The sequence below is a fragment of the Erythrolamprus reginae genome, chromosome 3, assembly GCF_031021105.1.
Source record: "Erythrolamprus reginae isolate rEryReg1 chromosome 3, rEryReg1.hap1, whole genome shotgun sequence".
Lineage (NCBI taxonomy): Eukaryota > Metazoa > Chordata > Lepidosauria > Squamata > Dipsadidae > Erythrolamprus > Erythrolamprus reginae.
Window position 1 is genome coordinate 196204388 of NC_091952.1, and position 19536 is coordinate 196223923.

The following is a 19536-nucleotide window of genomic DNA, read 5'->3' on the forward strand; positions in this document are numbered from 1 at the left end:
AGGTGTCTGTCTGTTATGATAGTTTTTCTAAAAACCATGCCCATAGCGAAACACTGAATGGCTTGGCAACCATGGTGTTCATTTTACGACCACGGTGTTTCCTTAAAAGTCATAAAATTGGATTGGCTTTACAACCATCTGACATAAGAACCATAACATCAAGGATTACTTATATATGGCTTAGGTTTTGTTTCATCTAGTGAAGGATGAGACCTGTCCTCAGGCCTAACTATGCCTTTGACAGAAAAAGAAGGGCTATTTTCCCTCAGAGTTTTTCCTTAGGCTGAAAATAAAAAAAGAAGAGAGGAATAAAAGGAACAATAGGTGGGACAATGCAGCAGGCACAGGATGTTTTTTGTGCCAAAGCTGAGGAGCTGTAATTAGAACAAGGAGCCCTAGTCACTTGATGGGCCATTAAAGCTAACTGCATATTGTTGTGACTGGTCCACGTCCGGCTCAGCTGGCCTTGGATTTCGAGGATCAGGAGAAGGATGTGTATGGGTATCCTACGCCAATATTCTTGTCACCTGAGTATGAGAATGAGCGTGCAGGAGAGTTCAATTCTATTCAATTTATTAGATTTGTATGCCGCCCCTCTCCGAAGACTCGTTAGAGAGTTAGAGATTGAGGACCAACTAGAGACTGTAGCAACCCCAGATGGTATTGAGTGAGTTAGAGCAGTGTTTCCCAACCTTTTTTGAGCCGCGGCACATTATTCATGTTTTCAAAATTCTGGGGAACACTGAAGGGGGGGGGGGGCGGGGGGGCTAAAGAAAAGTTTGGACAAAAAAAAATCTCTTCCTCCATTTCACTCTATTTCTCCCTCCCTCTTTCTCTCTCTTCCTTCCTTCCCTTCTTTCTCTCCATCCCTCTTTCTTTCTTCCTCTCTTTTTTGCTCTCTTTCTCTCTCCCTCCTTCCCTCCCTCTATGTCTTTCCCTCTCCCTCCTTCCCCCCTTTCTTTCTCTCTCTCTCTTGCTTTCTTTCCCTCTCTTTCTCTTGCTTTCTTTCTCTCATTCTCTCTCCCCTCCTTTTTCTCTCTCTCTTTCTCTCTCGTTCACCACGCCAGCAACAGAGAGAAAAAGAAAGAGCGAGAGAGAGCCGGAGAGAGAGTGGAGTGCGCAGCAGCCATCAGCCTCCTCGCCCTCCCAGACGTCCCCAGCGCCCGGCCTCGTGCCGCCTCCCGTTAGCCCGGCCGAAAGCCACACAGTCCCGGACTCCCGGATCGCTCGCTTCTCCGGCCAGCGCGGCGCTTTCCTGGGCAGATAGCTTTGCTGACCGGAGAAGCGAGCGATCCGGGAGTCCGGGACTGTGTGGCTTTGCGCCATGAAGAGAAAACGGCAGCAGGGAAAAGTCGGCCGTTTTCTCTTCATGGCGCAAAGCCACACAGTCCCGGACTCCCGGATCGCTCGCTTCTCCGGCCAGCGCGGCGCTTTCCTGGGCAGATGGCTTTGCTGACCGGAGAAGCGAGCGATCCGGGAGTCCGGGACTGTGTGGCTTTGCGCCATGAAGAGAAAACGGCAGTAGGGAAAAGTCGGCCGTTTTCTCTTCATGGCGCAAAGCCACACAGTCCCGGACTCCCGGATTGCTCGCCCCAAGGCAGGAGGCGGCGGCGGAGGAGAGTGGGCGGATCGGGCGGGCAATGGGGCAGGGCGGAGAAGCCAGGGGCGCATTTGGCCGGAGGCACCGTGGGGAGGCAGGGGCAGGGAGGTGCGGCAGTAGGTGCCTCCGGCCAAACGCGCCCCTGGCTTCTCCGCCCTGCTCCATTGCCCGCCCGATCCGCCCACTCTCCTCCACCGCCTCTTGCCGCGGCACACCTGACGGTGTCTCGCGGCACACTAGTGTGCCGCGGCACACCGGTTGGGAAACGCTGAGTTAGAGGACAATGGGGAATTTGAGGACGAGGATGAGCCCTTATTAGATGCAAGGGTGAGAAGAACTATGTCCAGACAAGAGTGTCTGAGAAGAAAGGGTCTTGGCGTTAGTAGCTCTAGGGAACACTTGGTCACGCCTTTTCACTATATAAAGGGACAGTCTATTCTGCCTTGCCATTGAGCTCCGTTCATGTTGTAGAAAAATTCAGTTTGTTTATTAAATGCTGCATCAAAGACCCATCCTGTCTTTCCGGAACTTCTGCCAGAATGATGTAAGTTCAGAATGTTAATAACTCCTTAGCTGAGACTTTAATGAATTGCTGGAATTTAGCCCGGACAACTAATTGAGACATGGACCGTTGCTCAGCTCTTGAATAAGCTTGTTCCATTTGTAAATATGTACTGCTATTTTTATTACATCAATTTTATATGAACCCGGTTGCATGAACTTTACTTCCTTAAGTGTGCCAAGCCTAGTCAGAACACATATATCAATTCAAATTGGGAATAATAAACATCAGCCCTGGAAGCCTGTTTTTTGTTTTGTTTTTTTCCTGTGAATGGCAAATGGTGGTCTTTCCCCCCCCCCCCTCTCTGAAGCCAGGGAGATGCAATAACTCAACAAAGGGCCAAGAACTGTTTTGAAAGGCCGTATCCCAATCCATCAATTATTGGGAGTTTGCAGTTACTACAGCAGAAGAAACATGAAAGGGGTGAAGCATTGAATAGCCTAGGAAAGAAGCATTTGTGAGGAGGGGCTGTAAAAGTGCAAGACTTACTTATAGCACTTAACTGTTGGCCCTCATGACATCCAGGCAACCTGTCCTCTAGAAGAAACTATATGTAGCTCAAGGTTGAATTGTGGTATCCTTAGTCTTTTCTGAGCTTGTTTGCTTTCAGACATTTTATTACCCAACTAGGTAATATCTTCAGTGCTAGAAGAAGGTAAGGCTTGCTATTTGCTTGTATTATAATAAGCCAAAGTGGTGCAGTGGATAGAATGCAGTACTGCAGGCCACTAAAGCTGACTGCTAGATCTGCAGGTCAGCGGTTCAAATCTCATCACCAGCTCAAGGTTGAGGTGGGTAAAATGAGGAACCAGATTGTGGGGGCAATATGCTGGCTCTGTTAAAAAGTGCTATTGCTAACATGTTGTAAGCCGCCCTGAGTCTAAGGAGAAGGCAGCATTAAAAAAAACCAGAATAAATAAATAAATAGACTTGGCGGAGGTGTTTTTTTCCTTGTTGAAATTGTTGTTTATTGCATGATTGAGTTGGTAGTTCCTTGATTGGGATATTGTTCTGCTTGATTATCCGATGTTCATCTTGATCGAAGGAGTCTTTGATCTTTACTGCCACTTGGAATGTCTCTTTTAGGGTATACGATTTCGATGATTAATATGACTAAGAAAGTCAGGCTTTTGCTGAATAAATGAACATTAATTTGGCACTTGCTGTACTTTAAATCCCTTTGCTCCTAAGCTGCTCAATTCTCAATGGATCACAGATCAAGAAATTCAATTCCTGTGGCCTCATGAGGAGTAGCTTTTCCAGAGTGCAAATGGGCAATCCTTCTTCCTGAGAGATTTTTAAAATTCGGAACCTGGCTAGTGGCCAGTGATTCCCTGGCAGAGGTTCTCACTGGGATTTTTAATCTGTTCTTGTTCAGGAGCCAACTTCATATTAACATACCAGCAGTTAATTTTGATCAGTTTGCCAGCAAAGATGTTATCGCGGAAAACAACTACCCACTAACTAATATCAGATTCTTGATTAAGTGTTGTAGAAATCGCTTAACTACTCTGCTGTTCAATCCGCAGATTGTTCAATTTGGAATGAATGAAAAAGTTGGCCAAATTTCATTCGATCTTCCCCGGCAAGGAGACATGGTGTTAGAAAAACCCTACAGTGAAGCAACTGCAAGATTGATAGATGATGAAGTGCGTAAACTTATTAATGAAGCTTACGAAAGGACACTATCACTACTTACTAATAAGAAGGCTGAGGTAGAAAAGGTATGCATTCTTGTCCTACTTATGATTCTTACCTGCTACGAGTAGGTTAAAAGACCTGATTTTTTGAGAACATAAGGATTCCTTCTAGTTGATCAAAGAAATGGGGGCAATCATTTCTTCCAACCCCTTTTTTCTTTCAAGTGTTACCTGGTTACCAAGAATTATAATTTAAGAGAGTATGTATAAGAACAGAAACAAATGAAAATTGCTTACCTCCAATATGAAATTAAGGTTGTGGAGTTTTACTAAGCTCTGTGTATCAAATAAATCAGTATCCACTGAATATATCATATTATTTGTTCAAAAGTACAATTGTACAAAAATAATAGCTATAATCCCTGACCAAAAGCTTTGACAGCAGCAGAAATGTTATTTCTGGATATCTCATTAGTATAAGTGATGGTGTTTTAGTCATAACAGAACAAAAGGTATGCATTTCATTTTTGGAAAGCTTGAAATACAGGGATAGAGGGATGGAGAGTTCATCCTGCATATTCTTACCTGGAAGACCGTTAATAAGTAGTACTGTAACCTGCTAAGAACTCGTTCAGCAGAGGTTAATGGTTTTAAAAATCTAGAATTTCTTTGATCTTTATAAGCACTATATTAAGATTGTGGGGTGAAAAATTAGAGGCTGAACTTCCTTGTAATACTTGTGTGCTTATTATTTCAGGTGGCTTTAAGGCTTTTAGAGAAAGAGGTTTTGGATAAGAGTGATATGGTTGAAATGCTTGGGCCCCGTCCTTTTGCTGAAAAATCTACCTATGAAGAATTTGTGGAAGGCACGGGCAGCCTAGATGAAGATACCTCACTTCCAGAAGGCCTTAAAGACTGGAACAAAGAACGCGAGGAGAAAGAAGAGGCAATAGATGAGGGAACGGCCAGGCAAATCAGAGGACATGTGCCGTTTTAGTGTTGCAGTATGATGGTGCTGTACATAAAAGTGACACAGTATTATGTTGCACACTGAAAAGTAAAGGGGAAACACTTCAAAAATCTGGTGTCCAAGTATCCTCTGCTTTATGGAAGAAGACTGTCATGGTTAACGAACCAGAAGGGTGGGTTTTCCCCTCTACAGAGGGAACCCACAGGAAGTTGTTTCCCAGAATTCCTGATTTAAAAAGTAGAGTTCGTAGAACTAATGGGTCTACATTGAATCTCTTCTAGAGTTGCAGCTTTTCAGATCTGTATCACAATTGTGTAACCGGATATATTTAAACTGCCCTAGAATGTACAACTTCCCAGAAGACCAGAAAAAAAATTTTTTTTTATCACCTCTACCAAATGTGAGTTGTTAATATCCTGAAATTGTTGATTTTGATCATAGTTATTTCCTGGGACCCCACATTGCTTAAATATGTTTGCTTTGTTAAAGCACATAGTTTTCAACCACCAATTTAAATTTATTTCTTTACCTTGTTGTCCAATGGAAAGACCCTGCAGGTATCAGTGATCAAACTGGGAACCTGCCAAAGCTTATTCATTAGAGATATGGGTCTGTGGCTGCAATGAAGTGTAAAATCTAAATTATATTACTGCGATTTTAATAAAGTGTGGATTTTTTTTCTACATGAGATTGTAAAATATTGAGCATACGAATGTATTTTGTAAATACAGTTTAGAAACAGCAAATAAAATCAGCACACTGGACTGTGCAAACAGGCAGATTCTCTTGGATCCTTGGGTCAGTAAGGAGGCCATACAACCAGTTGTTAGATTTCTGACTAGTGGTCCCATAGACATGCTGATAAAGTGTGGCTCTGGGATGAGAAAAATCAGAATTCAGCATGTACCATCGACCGTAGTAAATTCTCATGAAAAATAATATCCAAGTACCGTAATCTGCTCCATACTATTATCTAGATATTAAGATCATCATGAGCTCATATACATATGTACATGATACTGTTCTTCTTGTTCAGAACCAGAGATAGATCACCATACAAGCAAGAAAGGGTGGATGGACCACTCATTAGCAAAAATTATGTAAGACTAAGAAATTGGAGTTTCTGTTATAGATTAATTAGAACAGAATGCAAACTGAACAGCTGACAATGAAAAAAAGGTGAGTTCTCTACTACCAAAGATCCTTTATCTTACTCCTAAATTACCTGGTAGTAAGCAGAAAGAAGGCATGACTACTATTGCTACAAAAGTCGAGGTCAGTAAAAAGAGAATAATAGAGAAGTGTTCCCACATCAAACTAAAATGCAACAAATAGTAGAAGCAAGTATCAAAGGAAGAACATTGGGACAAAATCTGTAGCTTCACAATACGTCATGAATATCCAGTGACAAAACAAGGGTAGCAAGATTGTGGGAAATAACCCATCCACTTTGTGACTGCACTAAAAAAAAGTTTCATGTTGTGAAAACTTCAAAGAAGATATTAAAAATTCAACCGTTAATGACGTGTCATCTGGATTGTGATGAGAGCTAGCATAAGCATCAAGGATCAAAAAGGTGAGATAGCTAATGAAGGATCTGAGAGAGCCAAGACTTCATCCTATGAATCTTTAGGTTCCTGTAGTAGCTGCTTTATCTGCATACACTTGGGAGATACATCTTTGCAGCCTGGAGTGGGAATTCAGCTGCAAGGTGCTTTGTTTCACTTGATGCTGGTTAAATGTCATACTACCTAATCCAAAACCTTCGAAGTCAGCATAGGACAGGCATAGGCATTTAGGAAAAATCTAATGTGGTAGACTGGAATTCTTATGGAATGTGCTGACATCTATTCAGACAACCTGTCTGGCCCATCCACGTGATGAGGATTACCCAAGAGAATGACTGGTGCCGTGCTTGCTAGCACTACAAAAGAGGTAGGTGGGGCTAAAGGCAAAGTTGCTGGAACCAGAAAAAGGACATAAGAATTAATTTACATTTCAATGTAACAAAATTACATTGTGTAATGAAACCACATGGAATGTTTTTAATGCTTTCTATCATATGTAAAGTGGAAAATTAGTAACATTTGAAAGAATTCTGGAAATTAGCTAGAATACATGAAGATCTGTAGCTTCAGAATACGCCTCCTTTCTATCATGAAATTTAAGGTGTCAGCTTCCAAAAGAATTATCCATTTCCCTGGAGGTTACTTTTTTAAACATTCCCAAATACCAATAATAATAATAATTAATAATAACAATTTATTAGATTTGTATGCCGCCCCTCTCCGAAGATTCGGGGTGGCTCACAATGTTGAAGCACTAATTTGTAAATATGGAATATGCAGACAACTATATTTTAAATTTATTTTTAATTAATGGAATTTGTTCCAAACAAGTTAATACATGGTACAAAAGAACAAAGATATTGGTTGGTTGATCGTTGGTTTATGGAATTCACTTCCAGAAGTCATCGTGACAGCTGTCAGCCTTGATAGCTTCAAGGCAGGATTAGACAGATTTATGGATGCCAAGTGTATCGGTGGTCATTGAAACGGATGTCCATGTGCCGCCTCTGTTGGTTGAGTACCATTTGTTGGGGGTCAAGGGAAAGGGAGGGTCTTGCCTTCTCTTTCTGCTCAAGATCCCCATGGACAATTGGTGGGCCACTGTGTGACACAGAATGCTGGACTCGATGGGTTTTGGCCTCATGCAGCATGGCTCTTCTTATGTTCTTATGACATAGTAACACTGCAATTCTGAGACACATTCTTGGATATAAATCCCATTCAGAGTAAGAAATATTTACTTTCAAGTAACTGCACAGGATCGTGGTGTAAATTGTTTCAGTTGGGTGTGTGTATGGAGGGGGGGGATATTCTTTCTTAAAAGAAAATCTCATTTCTTTCAAGGAGCTAGATACAATTGTTTATTTCAGTATAATTTTCATTTATGTGCACTAACACCAAGTCAAATGAAGTGCACTCATAAGGCCTTTATATAGCTTGTGTAGCCCTGTAATTTATAAATTACAATTATGATACTACTTTTCAATGGCCAAGACTCAATTTTGCAGCTTCATCCAACCAAGTGAATATGGGAGGGATAATGCTCATTTCGTAGAATTTGGCCCATGTATGTGTGTGTTAAAGTCTAGCTCTCACAGCCCCATTGAGCAAATAAATAAATTGGGGAAAACTTTACCTTTACCATTGATGCAAAACATTCCATGATCCATTCTAGAAAAAATGCCTAATCAATCCTTTGAAAATTAAGCGCTAAGGTATTCTTAATATCATGCAAATGGTTGGCACTAAAGCAAACACTTCAGACTTGAGAATTGTATTAACTTTATTCATTAACGTCTTCCTCATCATCTTCAAACGCTTCCTCGCCATCGTTTGCTGTTGCTTCTTGGTACTGTTGGTACTCAGAAACGAGATCATTCATGTTGCTTTCTGCTTCTGTAAATTCCATCTCATCCATACCTTCACCGGTAAACCAGTGAAGAAAAGCCTTTCTCCTAAACATGGCGGAGAACTGCTCTGAAATTCTTTTGAAGAGCTCTTGAATGGCCGTGCTGTTTCCGATAAAGGTAGAGGCCATCTTGAGGCCACGGGGTGCTATATCACAAACGGCCACCTTGACATTATTTGGGATCCATTCTACAAAGTAGCTACTGTTCTTGTTCTGAATGGCCAGCATCTGTTCATCAACCTCTTTCATGGACATGGGACCTCGGAAGACTGTAGCCACTGTCAGATATCGTCCATGTCTCGGATCACAGGCTGCCATCATATTTTTGGCATCAAACATTTGCTGAGTGAGCTCTGGGACTGTAAGTGCTCTGTACTGCTGACTGCCTCGGGCAGTCAAAGGAGCAAATCCAGGCATAAAGAAGTGTAAGCGTGGGAATGGAACCATATTTACTGCCAACTTGCGTAAATCTGCGTTGAGTTGGCCAGGAAAGCGCAGCGATGTTGTCACCCCACTCATTGTACAAGACACCAAATGGTTGAGATCTCCATATGTTGGAGTGGTAAGCTTCAGAGTACGGAAGCAAATATCATACAGCGCTTCATTATCAATACAGTAGGTTTCATCTGTGTTTTCAACCAGCTGATGGACTGAGAGGGTAGCATTATATGGCTCTACCACAGTGTCAGACACTTTGGGGGATGGCATGACACTAAATGTATTCATTATCCTATCAGGATACTCCTCTCGAATTTTGCTGATGAGAAGGGTTCCCATCCCAGAACCTGTTCCTCCTCCAAGAGAATGAGTGAGCTGAAATCCTTGCAAACAATCACAGTGTTCACATTCTTTTCTCACAATATCGAGCACTGAATCTACAAGTTCTGCTCCTTCCGTGTAATGTCCTTTGGCCCAGTTATTTCCAGCACCTGTTTGTCCTGAAATTATAGGGAAAAGGTCAGGTTTACAACATTATGGACGCAAAATATCTGCAATGATGAATCTTCACCATTCTAAATTGTATATAAATTTAAACATTTTCAAGTGTTACCATATATTGGGAACTCTAGCTGTCAAATAATAGCCAAAACATTCTTGTGGTATACTGACAACTATAACACAGTAATTCAATTCATACCCATTAGTGCCGAGATGGATAGCTGTTCCAGTTCTCATTTTTAAAAACCTTTTCTTAAAAATTCAAAATTAATCCATCAACGCTATAGAAAAATGCATTGGCTAGCTGTATGAATTTTGTTACATTTGGAGTTAATGTGAAACAAAAGGATACATGATTGTTGTCTACTGCATGTATTTAAAGCATTGTCCTTGAGAAGTTTTCTTTTTGTAACAGAATATCGTCAGCTTACCAAAGATAAAATTATCAGGCCGAAAGAGTTGTCCAAAAGGCCCAGATCGAACACTATCCATGGTTCCAGGTTCCAAGTCCACCAAAATTGCTCTGGGTACATATGTTTGGGCTAAAAGAAATGATATGTACATTAAAATTAAAACTAATGAACCATCTTGTCACATGAATTTCTGAATATTTGTTACACCACCTAATTCTTACTTGAGCTCAAAAAGAGGGATCAATTTCTTACTGTTCTTTGGAAAGATGTCTTATTGTGCTTTATTTAATATTAACCAAGGCTTTTGGGGAGGGGAGAGGAGGGGGAAGGGGTTAGGGTTAGGGTTAGATCTGGAATATGGGACTGACTTTTCCAACATCAGAAAGCCAAAGTCAAATAAGCTTCAATTATTTTGTAATAATGACACTACCTTTAATAATTTTGTTACAATTAAATAACCTTTAAAGACAATTGTAACCTTTTGTTACAATTAAATAAGCATGTATAATATTGTTCTGTTAAATAGGCGCATTTCATATTAATAAAGTAGAAGTTCTCTGATCATTATTTTACAAATGTATTTATCTTTTTTTTTTTTAAATCATTAGTGGTTTGTGGGATTTAAAATTCTGAATTAGTCTGTGGGATTTAAAATTATGACCTTGGTGGTCCCCGAGATCCAAACAGATGGGGATCCCTGAGCTAAAGCAAGGATAAGCAAATGGACCTTGTGAGCTTCAATAAAAGGGGAGGTTTCATTCAGCCAGAAATGTCAGGAGCCCTGTGGAGGGGAGAGGAGAATGGACTACTACCTCATCTGAAATTAATCCAGGACATTAAGCTTTGTAAAGAATGGCAGGATTTCATGCTTTCGGATTGGGACAATAGCACAAAACATTAGGGCTTGATGTTAGTAAATCACCGGTAGTTGCTGAGGTTTTGCAAACTTCAGGCTCATGATTTTGCTCTAATCAAGAAAGAGCTTTTGGGCAACTATTCTACATCAACCCCATCAATGCTGTAGGAGGCAAAAGATATTGACGTCCTCGTACCATTAGCAAAAATTGAGCTGCATGTAAGAGAGATTTTGGTGGACGTTTTTGCTTCTGCGCGTGCGCGGAAGCAAAAAGAAATCACCGAAATCTCACGCACATCCCCTCGCGAGATTTTGCTTCCTGCGCATGCAGGAGCTGCGCACACAGTACACCAGGAGCAGCGGGAATGGTAACTCCCGACTGCAAAAGATGGTATGTCAGAAGTCAGCTACACATATTGCACTCGTAAATATGCAACACCCACACTCACAAATGTCTCTTGCTCAGTGGAAGAGGAACTGCAATTTCCTGTTCCTGAGAACTCATTAAGTAATTTCCCCATTGAAGGCAAAGACAGATGACTCCTGGCAACAAGCCTCTTCCAGCCAATGCGTGCTGCTTCTGCTTCTTCTCCATCAGGCTTGCACGCAACAGTTGCATTCAGCAACAGTTGAGAAGTGACCAAAGGTGGCAGGAAAAAAATTTGAGGCAGCAGTGTCAGCAGCCATTTGTCCAAAGATGTGACCGCAAAGAATGTCTTCTCAGGGCCATATGTAACGAAATTCAAGGATTGACAAATTTTTCACTACAAATGAGGAACATTCTTAAAAGAATGACTCAACAATGTAAAGGACTCAACAACATAAAGGAGCATCACAAGTGGTAGATGCTGTGGTTTTTACATTGAGAATTAGGGTGAAATCTGACAGGCATTAGTTTGAGCTATCTTATTGAGAGCCAAATAAAGCACATATTATTAAAATTGTAATGTACTTGTCTGTTTCATTTCTGTCTCCGCTCTCAGGTGCCTTGTTCCTGCAGGAAACAGCATGTATTTCTTACATCATTTGTACATGCATTTTACACTTATGAATGAAAAGGCCTAAAACACATGGGCAACAGCGCCTGATAATGTCCCACAGAGTTGGCCTTTTCCGGGTCCCATCGACTAAACAATGTCATCGGGCGGGCCCCAGGGGAAAAGCCTTCTCTGTGGCGGCCCCGGCCCTCTGGAAACAACTCCCCCCAGAGATTAGCACCGCCTCACCCTCCTTGCCTTTTGTAAGTTACTAAAGACCCACTTATGTCACCAGGCATGGGGGAACTGAGATACCCCCCAGGCTTATACAGTGATCTCTCGGTTAGCGCGGGGGTTACGTTCCAAGACCTCCCGCGCTAACCGATTTCCGCGTTATATTGGATGCGGAAGTAAAACCACCATCTGCGCATGTGCGCCATTTTTTTCATGGCCGCACATGCGCAGATGGTGGAGTTTGCGTGTGGGCGGCGGGGAAGACCAAGGGGAGGTTCCTTCAGCCGCCCAACAGCTGATCTGCTCCGCAGCGCGGAAGCAGCGAGGAGCCGAAGATGGGGTAAAGGCAAAGGGGAAACCCCATCTTCGGCTCCTCGCTGCTGCCGCGCTGCGGAGCGGATCAGGTGTTGGGCGGCTGAAGGAACCTTCCCTTGGTCTTCCCGCTTGCCGCTTGCCAGTCCACACACGCCCCCCTGGATGAGCCGGCCACAGGGGCGAGGGGTGGGGATGAAGGGGCAGGACTTCCCGGGCGGAAGGCATGCTCGGCTCTGCCGCTCCAGCCCCTTTCGGCCGAGCAGCCAGGGAAGTCGAGCCAGGCGTGGCGGCGGCCTGCGCCGATGTTCCCCGCTGCGACGGAAGGCAGTCGCTTGGCTAGGGAGGCTCGGCCGAAAGCGGCTGGAGCGGCAGAGCCGAGCACGCCTTCCGCCCGGGAAGTCCTGCCCCTTCATCCCCACCCCTCGCCCCTGTGGTCGGCGGGAATGAAAGGGCAGGACTCCCTGGGTGGAAGGCGTGCTCGGCTCTGCCGCTCCAGCCGCTTTCGGCCGAGCCTCCCTAGCCAAGCGACTGCCTTCCGTCGCAGCGGGGAACATCGGCGCAGGCCGCCGCCACGCCTGGCTCGACTTCCCTGGCTGCTTGGCCGGGGAGGCTCGGCCGAAAGCGGCTGGAGCGGCAGAGCCGAGCACGCCTTCCACCCAGCGATTGTTCCGCTGCCGCCAGCATGGCCTGGCTGGCAGCGGAAAATGTAACGGAGCCCACGGGGGATTCGCCTTCCTCCCACCCGCAGCCGAGACTGATTGTGGGCTCCTTCGCAACCTCGGAGAGCTTCCGGGGCAGGGAGGAAAGCGAATGCCACGGGGCTGGGCTCGGCTCCCCCCTCGGCTCCCCCCCTTACCAGCCCCGCCGCGGAAGGCTCCATTCTGTTCCCTGCCGGCCCGATTGAGCGGCCGGCGGTCTCCATTCAGGGAACAGAATTAAAAAAAAAATTGTTTTTTTTAAAAAAAATTTTTTTAAATAATATTTTAATATTTTATTTTTTAAATAATATTTTTTGAAAAACCGCGTTGCAGCGTTTCGCGCTAATCGAGAACGCGCAAGTCGAGGGACCACTGTACAGCTTATACAGCATGGTATGATTGTGTTGAATGGTTTCAATGTTGGTTTTAGAATGTTTTTAATATTAGATTTGCTACACTGTCACTATTTTGTTGTGAGCCGCCCCGAGTCTGCGGAGAGGGGCGGCATACAAGTCTAATAAATTAAATTAAATTAAATTAAATGACAAAAAGTACAATTTCCCAATTAATTATAAACAATATGCAACGTCTGACTTTCCATTCTGAAGCGGTATAAACTAAACTCACAGTTTACTCATATGGTGCCACTCTTCAATGCTGCTTCCTATTACTGTTGGATAGTATAGGTGTTGGTTATCACCTTTAAAGCCCTACATGGCTTAGGGCCAGATTATCTTTGGGACCACCTCATGCCACATAGCTCCCAGTGACCATTAAGAGCTCACAGGGTTGGCCTTCTACATGTCTCTTCAAACAGTGTTGATTGGTGGGACCACCAATCTGTGGCGGCTGCGGCTGTCTGGAACCAGTTGCCCATCCCGGAGGTCTGCACCTTACTAGCTTTCCAGAAGGCCCTTAGGTCCTGGCTTTGCTGCAGGCCTGGGGCCGAGGATAATTTGATACCACCTGGCCTGTATTTTTAAAATTGGGTTTTATATTATGCTTATTGTTTTTATGTTGTACATCGCCCAGAGTTTGTAAGGAGTTGCATGGCCTATAGAAGTACAATAACTAACTAACTAACTAACTAACTAACTAACTAACTAACTAACTAACTAACTAACTAACTAACCAAATAAATAAATAAATAAATAATAGATGGTGATGATGATAGAGAGATAGAGAGATAGATAAATAAATAGATAGATACTATTGTAGATAGTACCAATAAGATAGATTTCTTTGCTTGATTTTTTTTTTTTAAAGCCAGCTTGTTAATAAGTATGCTGAAGTCCCCAAAGCAGTTTCTAAAACACGGAAGGTGTATTTCCGACGACATTTCCAGAATTTCCCATCCTTCTTGGGAATTCTGGGAATGGGCAGGCTTAAGGCGGGGGTGGGGGAATAGAACAGAATAGAATAGAATTCTTTATTGGCTGGTGTGATTGGACACACAAGGGATTTGTCTTGGTGCATATGCTCTCAGTGTACGTAAAAGAAAAAGATACATTTGTCAAAAATCATGTGGTACAACACTTAATGATTGTCATAGGGGTCAAATAAGCAATGAGGAAACAATCAATATTAACAAAAATTTTAAGGGAGTGTGCTCTCTTTGTGTGCCAGCTGGGGGGGGGAGTATTTCCCCCCCCCTAAAGAAAACGCCTTGAGCAACCTGGTCGCGCCCCTTCCCATTTTTCTCCTCCCCTAAAAGAGACGGCGGGGAGGGGCAGAAAATTCCCGTGCAACTTACAGGCTGATTCATTGTAGTAGACGCTGATCCTCTCCAGCTGCAAAGCTGAGTCACCCACGTAGCCTCCGGCCGGGTCGATCCCGTGCTCGTCGCTGATCACTTCCCAAAACTTGACGAGGAGCAGAAAAGGACAAGGACGGGTGTTTAGTTTTTTTTTTTTTTAGGGCGGCGCCGTTTTCCCACCCACCCACCCACGGCGGCCGAGGCCGAAGGCATGCGTCCGGATCCAGCAGCTGCCGCATGCCAGGCGTGCTTTGAGGGGAGGCTCCGACCGGCCCCTCCCTCAACAAAAACCACCCAGCAGGGGAGGAAAAAACGTGGGGCGTGGGGTGTATGTGGAAAGAGGAACCGAGGATTGCAAAATATATATATAGTGTGTGTGTGTATAATAGAATTATTTATTGGCCAAGTGTGATTGGACACACAAAGAATTTGTCTTGGGTGCTTAAAGCTCTCAGTGTACATGAAAGAAAAGATGCATTTGTCAAGAATCGTGAGGTAAACCACACTTAATGATTGACATATCCTCAGCCCGCTCCCTATTGTGGAACCTTCAGCCTTTCTCCCCGCTTTTTTTTTAATCGCTCGAGCCTCCTTTCTCTCTCACGCCCTTCCCCGCTCCACCCCCTCAACAATTCCGGTTTCATTTTTTTCCCCCGAAGCCTTGTATGGTCAAACACGAAAGAAGCTTCTCCAGTTAGTTCCCTTTGGGGGGGGGGGGTTATTTCCAGCACTCTCTGCGCCCAAGAGGCGCCGGCGAGTTTTAAAGGATCTTGTCCTCTCCTAGTCGTAACTTCTCTACCCCCGCCCCCCCATTTAAAAAAAAATTGTATTAAACCCGAAGAAAGACAAGGGGACGGTTTTCTTCTCGCCCAGGCTTGAAGGCACCGCGTGCAGGTGAAAGGGAGAGAGAGACGGGAAGGCGCTGGACGCCGCCCACCCCTCACTATCGGTTCCCTCCGAATGAATCGCTCGGCCTCATCACGCGAGGTAATTTCTCTCCCTCACACACACGCGCGCGCTCTCTCTCTCCTACCTTGGTTCCAATTTGGTTCCCGCACTGACCCGCCTGGATGTGCACGATCTCCCTCATGGCTGTGAGTGGTTTTTCGGCCGTTCGCCCTCCGCTGCTTCCCCACCCCGCCCTCCTGCCTGCCGTATTTCAAGCCCCTCGGCGGATGAATGCGAAGCTGGCTGCCTCAAACTGAGGGTTTTTATTGGCTCTCCCCGGTGGTGATTCAGGCGCCCGGCTTTGCCCACTCGGCAAACTTCACAGAAGGAGGGAGGGAGGGAAGGAGCAGCGTGCGGCGGCGGCAACTGGTGCTGCCCCTGATCAGCCTCTGCTCCGGAGGCGCCTGTGGGCGTGTGAATCGTCCCTCCCTCTCTCGGGAATGAGCCCTTTCGTACTAGGAGGGGACTAAGAAGAGGGAAACATTAGGGCAGGGACGGAAGGCACGCTGGTGCGCTCATGCACGCCCCTTACTGACCTCTTAGGAATCGGGAGAGGTTAACAGTAGATAGTCTAAGGCAGTGTTTCCCAATCTTGGTAACTGAAGTCCATAAGCCATAGAAGAGCCAACTTTGCCTACCCCTGGTCTTGAAGCCTTTTTGGCGATATTGTTGCAATGGGCTTTGACACTTAAGTCATTTGATATGAGTATTCCAGGGTCTTTTGCAGAGTGAGGGTTTTCTGCAAGGTCTTGTCTATTCAGCTTGTATTTGGTGTTCTGATTCTTTTCGCCAATGTGTAGGACAGAGCATTTATTGGTTGAGATTTGCAGTTGCCAGATGTCTGACCATTCTGACACAAAGTCAAGGTCTTTTTGGAGGGTAGCAGTGTTATTGGTGGTGTTGAACAGTTTTACATCATCAGCGAAGAGAATACAGTCTCAGACGTTTCTACACATTCAGAATCCCTGGCGCTTGCCCAGCCCTTCCTCAACCGCAACAGAGTCTAGACAGTGGTTCTCAACCTTTCTAATGCCATGACCCCTCAATACAGTTCCTCATGTTGTAGTGACCCCCAACCATAAATCTAGCACCAATTCTCCCAACAGAGCTTTAAGGTGATTGGCAAGAATGTCAGAGGGACACGCACACTGTAAACACCTGATTGGTCGGATTGTAAAAATATGTTCCAATACAGAGTATGCTTATCAACTTTTATTGAGGAAAAAATCTACTGTTTACAATCTACCACCATTGTTTTAACTGGAAGATGGAATCAAAAGCTTTGATGACCAAACAAATATTAATTTTGAAAGGAATATATCCTTTCATTGTGAGATAAATAAGCAGGAGCCAAGGAAATTGCAACAGGAATTTGTTACCAAATGAAATATGTTGAGACAATTGCTCTGCCTTTTGAAAACGGACTATTATATATTCAGAGGATGGCAAAGTGGCCACAAAGGAGGACACTGAGAATAACTATATCTTTTAAGCATATGTATAATTTGAATCTCTGTTAAGCTTTTTTCTTTTTTAGATCAACCAAGCACACTTAAATTTTACTGTTGTCTGATGAAAAAAGTCAAAATTGAATTGAGGGACTTTATTTTGAAGTATATATTTAAAATCAAAGAAAGAGACTATTTTGAAGTATATATTTATAATCAAAGAAAGAGACTGAGTCCACATATTGCTTTATTATTTTTCCACTTGGCTTTCAGTCAGGCATAAATTATTAATAATAAAATTATTTCTCATGATCATTTTCCTTTGTTGTGATATCTTATGTAACTTAAGAAAACTTGGTATGATACAGGTCCTCAAACTTGGCAACTTTAAGACTTGTGGGAGTCTGGGAGTTGAAGTCCAGTCTTAAAGTTGCCAAGTTTGAAGATCTCTGACATAGGATATCAGGTCCCATAATTCCAGCAACAGTTTTGTCATATTTTCAAACTCAAACTGTTGAGACATACCGTAATTTTTAAGTGTGTCTGTCACTTGCTCTTTAGATTTTTGACTGTTCAAATGTCTGCAGTAGGGCAATATAATTCCTTACAGTTCCAATTATGTGGCCATTTAAAAGCAAGTGGCAATCACACCCTAATCAGCATCTCTTGACAAGACTACTCCATTTTGACAAAAAGACAAAAGCTGTGTCTTTGGACAGCAAACTAAAAGAGCCTGTTAAAAGGTCCCAAAGGATGAATTGTTACATTCTTGCATCTTATTTATTCAAAAAAATCTGTTTCAAAGATGAAACTAATTGTTAATGCACACATGAAAACTGGGTGCTGTAATACAATTGTACTCACCCCATGATTTCAATGCATATGAATGCGGAGAATGCAAAGAGGTCAGGGCAGCCTTTCTTTATCGCACCCTTTACAGCCCACCCACAAATTAAAAAATCTGTGTCAAAGTCCATTTTTTAAACACTGTGCCCAGAATTTGGGATTGCATTATATGACAAGTGCACCATAGAATTAAGAACTTTGAAAAAAAAAGGAAATGCACAATTGTACTCACTATGCCAAGGACATGTTTTGCCAAAACATTACCATGTCCTTAAAAATAAATGAATTCTTTATGCCGCTTGTTCTTCTACAAAATTAAACAGAATGAAATATACCATTCATTTTGATACTGAAGAAAAGGTGAAGAATTTGCTTACGTGAAGTTGTTTGCTATACAGTACATATCTCTTGCTGTTCATAGATTTATAATTTTGTATCTGGATTTAAGGCTACATCTCTGTACAGAAATAGAACCTTTCTGATGGGAGATTTACACATTTTTAAATCCAGCATCGGCATTGGTTATTTTCCGTTGTTTTCTGGCATTTGATAGAACTGGTCCAACTATTTGCCGGGAATTCATGCTGGTGGCAGGCTTGTGCCATCTTGAGTCAACCAATTAATCCATCTAATTTAATATTCGTGAGATTGATGAATTGCAAAGTGAAAACAAAAGAAACTACACAAGTTAATTAATGCGTGAACTTTGCTGAAGAGTAGTTCTTTGGGTTCTGTCTTAGCATGTTGGTTAAGCTTGTCATTGTGATTTATAACATGCTTTGTGGCTTATCATCCCATGTCACACTATCCCCTGGGACTCCTTCTACAAGATTAAATAAAATGTGGCTTAGTGTAGTGCTTCACAATTATTATTATTATTATTATTATTATTATTATTATTATTAATTAGATTTGTAGGCCGCCCCTCTCCATAATGCCCCCCCTAGGAAGATGTAAACATTTCATGCACCCTCAACTCTCCCCAATGGAATTTTAGTGTTAATATTTATTATTTTACTTATTATTATTATTATTATTATTATTTATTAGATTTGTATGCCGCCCCTCTCCGAAGAGTATTAGCTGGGGAAGGCTGCACTACCCACTTACCTGGGAGTAAGTCCCACTGAACTCAGTGGAGACTGTTTTCAGTTAGGGGAATCAATTGAGAAGGACCACGCATATTCCCAGGGGTCACATGCGACTCCTGGCATCGCTCCACGCCTCTCCCCCAGGGGGGCCCACCCTACTATTTGAGAAGCACTGGTTTAGTGCAATGTATGAATTTAGCCATTGACTTGCAGTAGCTGAGTTCCAGATGATTTTCTTCCAGCTCATCCTGAAGATGGTAGACTCTGAACATCTGATCCAGGAATGAATTCTTTCCTTCTTCATTGGTTCGCATTGCAAAGGAAGTAGACATTTTGCACGTGTACATCACTTCCTGGAAATGACCCTCTGCGCATACGGAGTACTTTTTAAAAAGCTTCTGCGCATGCGCAGATGCAAAAGCAAGATGGCACTGCCTGTGCCGCCATTGAGAGAAACGGCTTGGAGTCATGACAGACCTGGGTGGCTGCTGATTCCAACAACTCAGGCCCTGTTACTACCAGTTCTATAGAACCGATCTGAACCGTGAGGAGCCCACCTCTGATCCGATCTACTATTAGTTATGGTTTCCCTTATGTTCAGCTACACCCAGCAATTATTATGAACCAAATTGGTCTACTAAATGTTTAGATCGTTGTAAGGCACATAGGTGGATCGGTAGATGCAATTCAGATGGCAACTGACTAGGTTTTATAAGACTATGCTCTATATCAGTGGTTCTCAACCTTTCTAATGCCGCAACCCCTT

At 43.3% G+C, this 19536-nt stretch overlaps 2 protein-coding genes across 2 annotated transcripts in view; one reads left to right on the forward strand and one right to left on the reverse strand.

Moving 5' to 3' along the window:
• AFG3L2 (AFG3 like matrix AAA peptidase subunit 2) overlaps positions 1–5551 on the forward strand; it is a 32717-nt gene extending 27166 nt beyond the window's left edge. The window contains exons 16-17 of the mRNA XM_070747506.1: positions 3692–3886; positions 4560–5551. Of these exons, the coding sequence (XP_070603607.1) occupies positions 3692–3886; positions 4560–4799 (435 nt within the window). The 3' untranslated portion in view covers positions 4800–5551. The remainder of the gene's footprint in view (positions 1–3691; positions 3887–4559) is intronic.
• A 1578-nt stretch (positions 5552–7129) lies between these two features.
• Positions 7130–15815, reverse strand: TUBB6 (tubulin beta 6 class V). Its single transcript, XM_070747507.1, has 4 exons — positions 15471–15815; positions 14435–14543; positions 9620–9730; positions 7130–9187 (listed from the first exon to the last, which is right to left on the reverse strand). The coding sequence occupies exons 1-4, from the start codon at positions 15525–15527 to the stop codon at positions 8124–8126; spliced, it is 1341 nt and encodes a 446-aa protein (XP_070603608.1). The 5' UTR covers positions 15528–15815; the 3' UTR covers positions 7130–8123.
• Positions 15816–19536: the final 3721 nt, after the last annotated feature.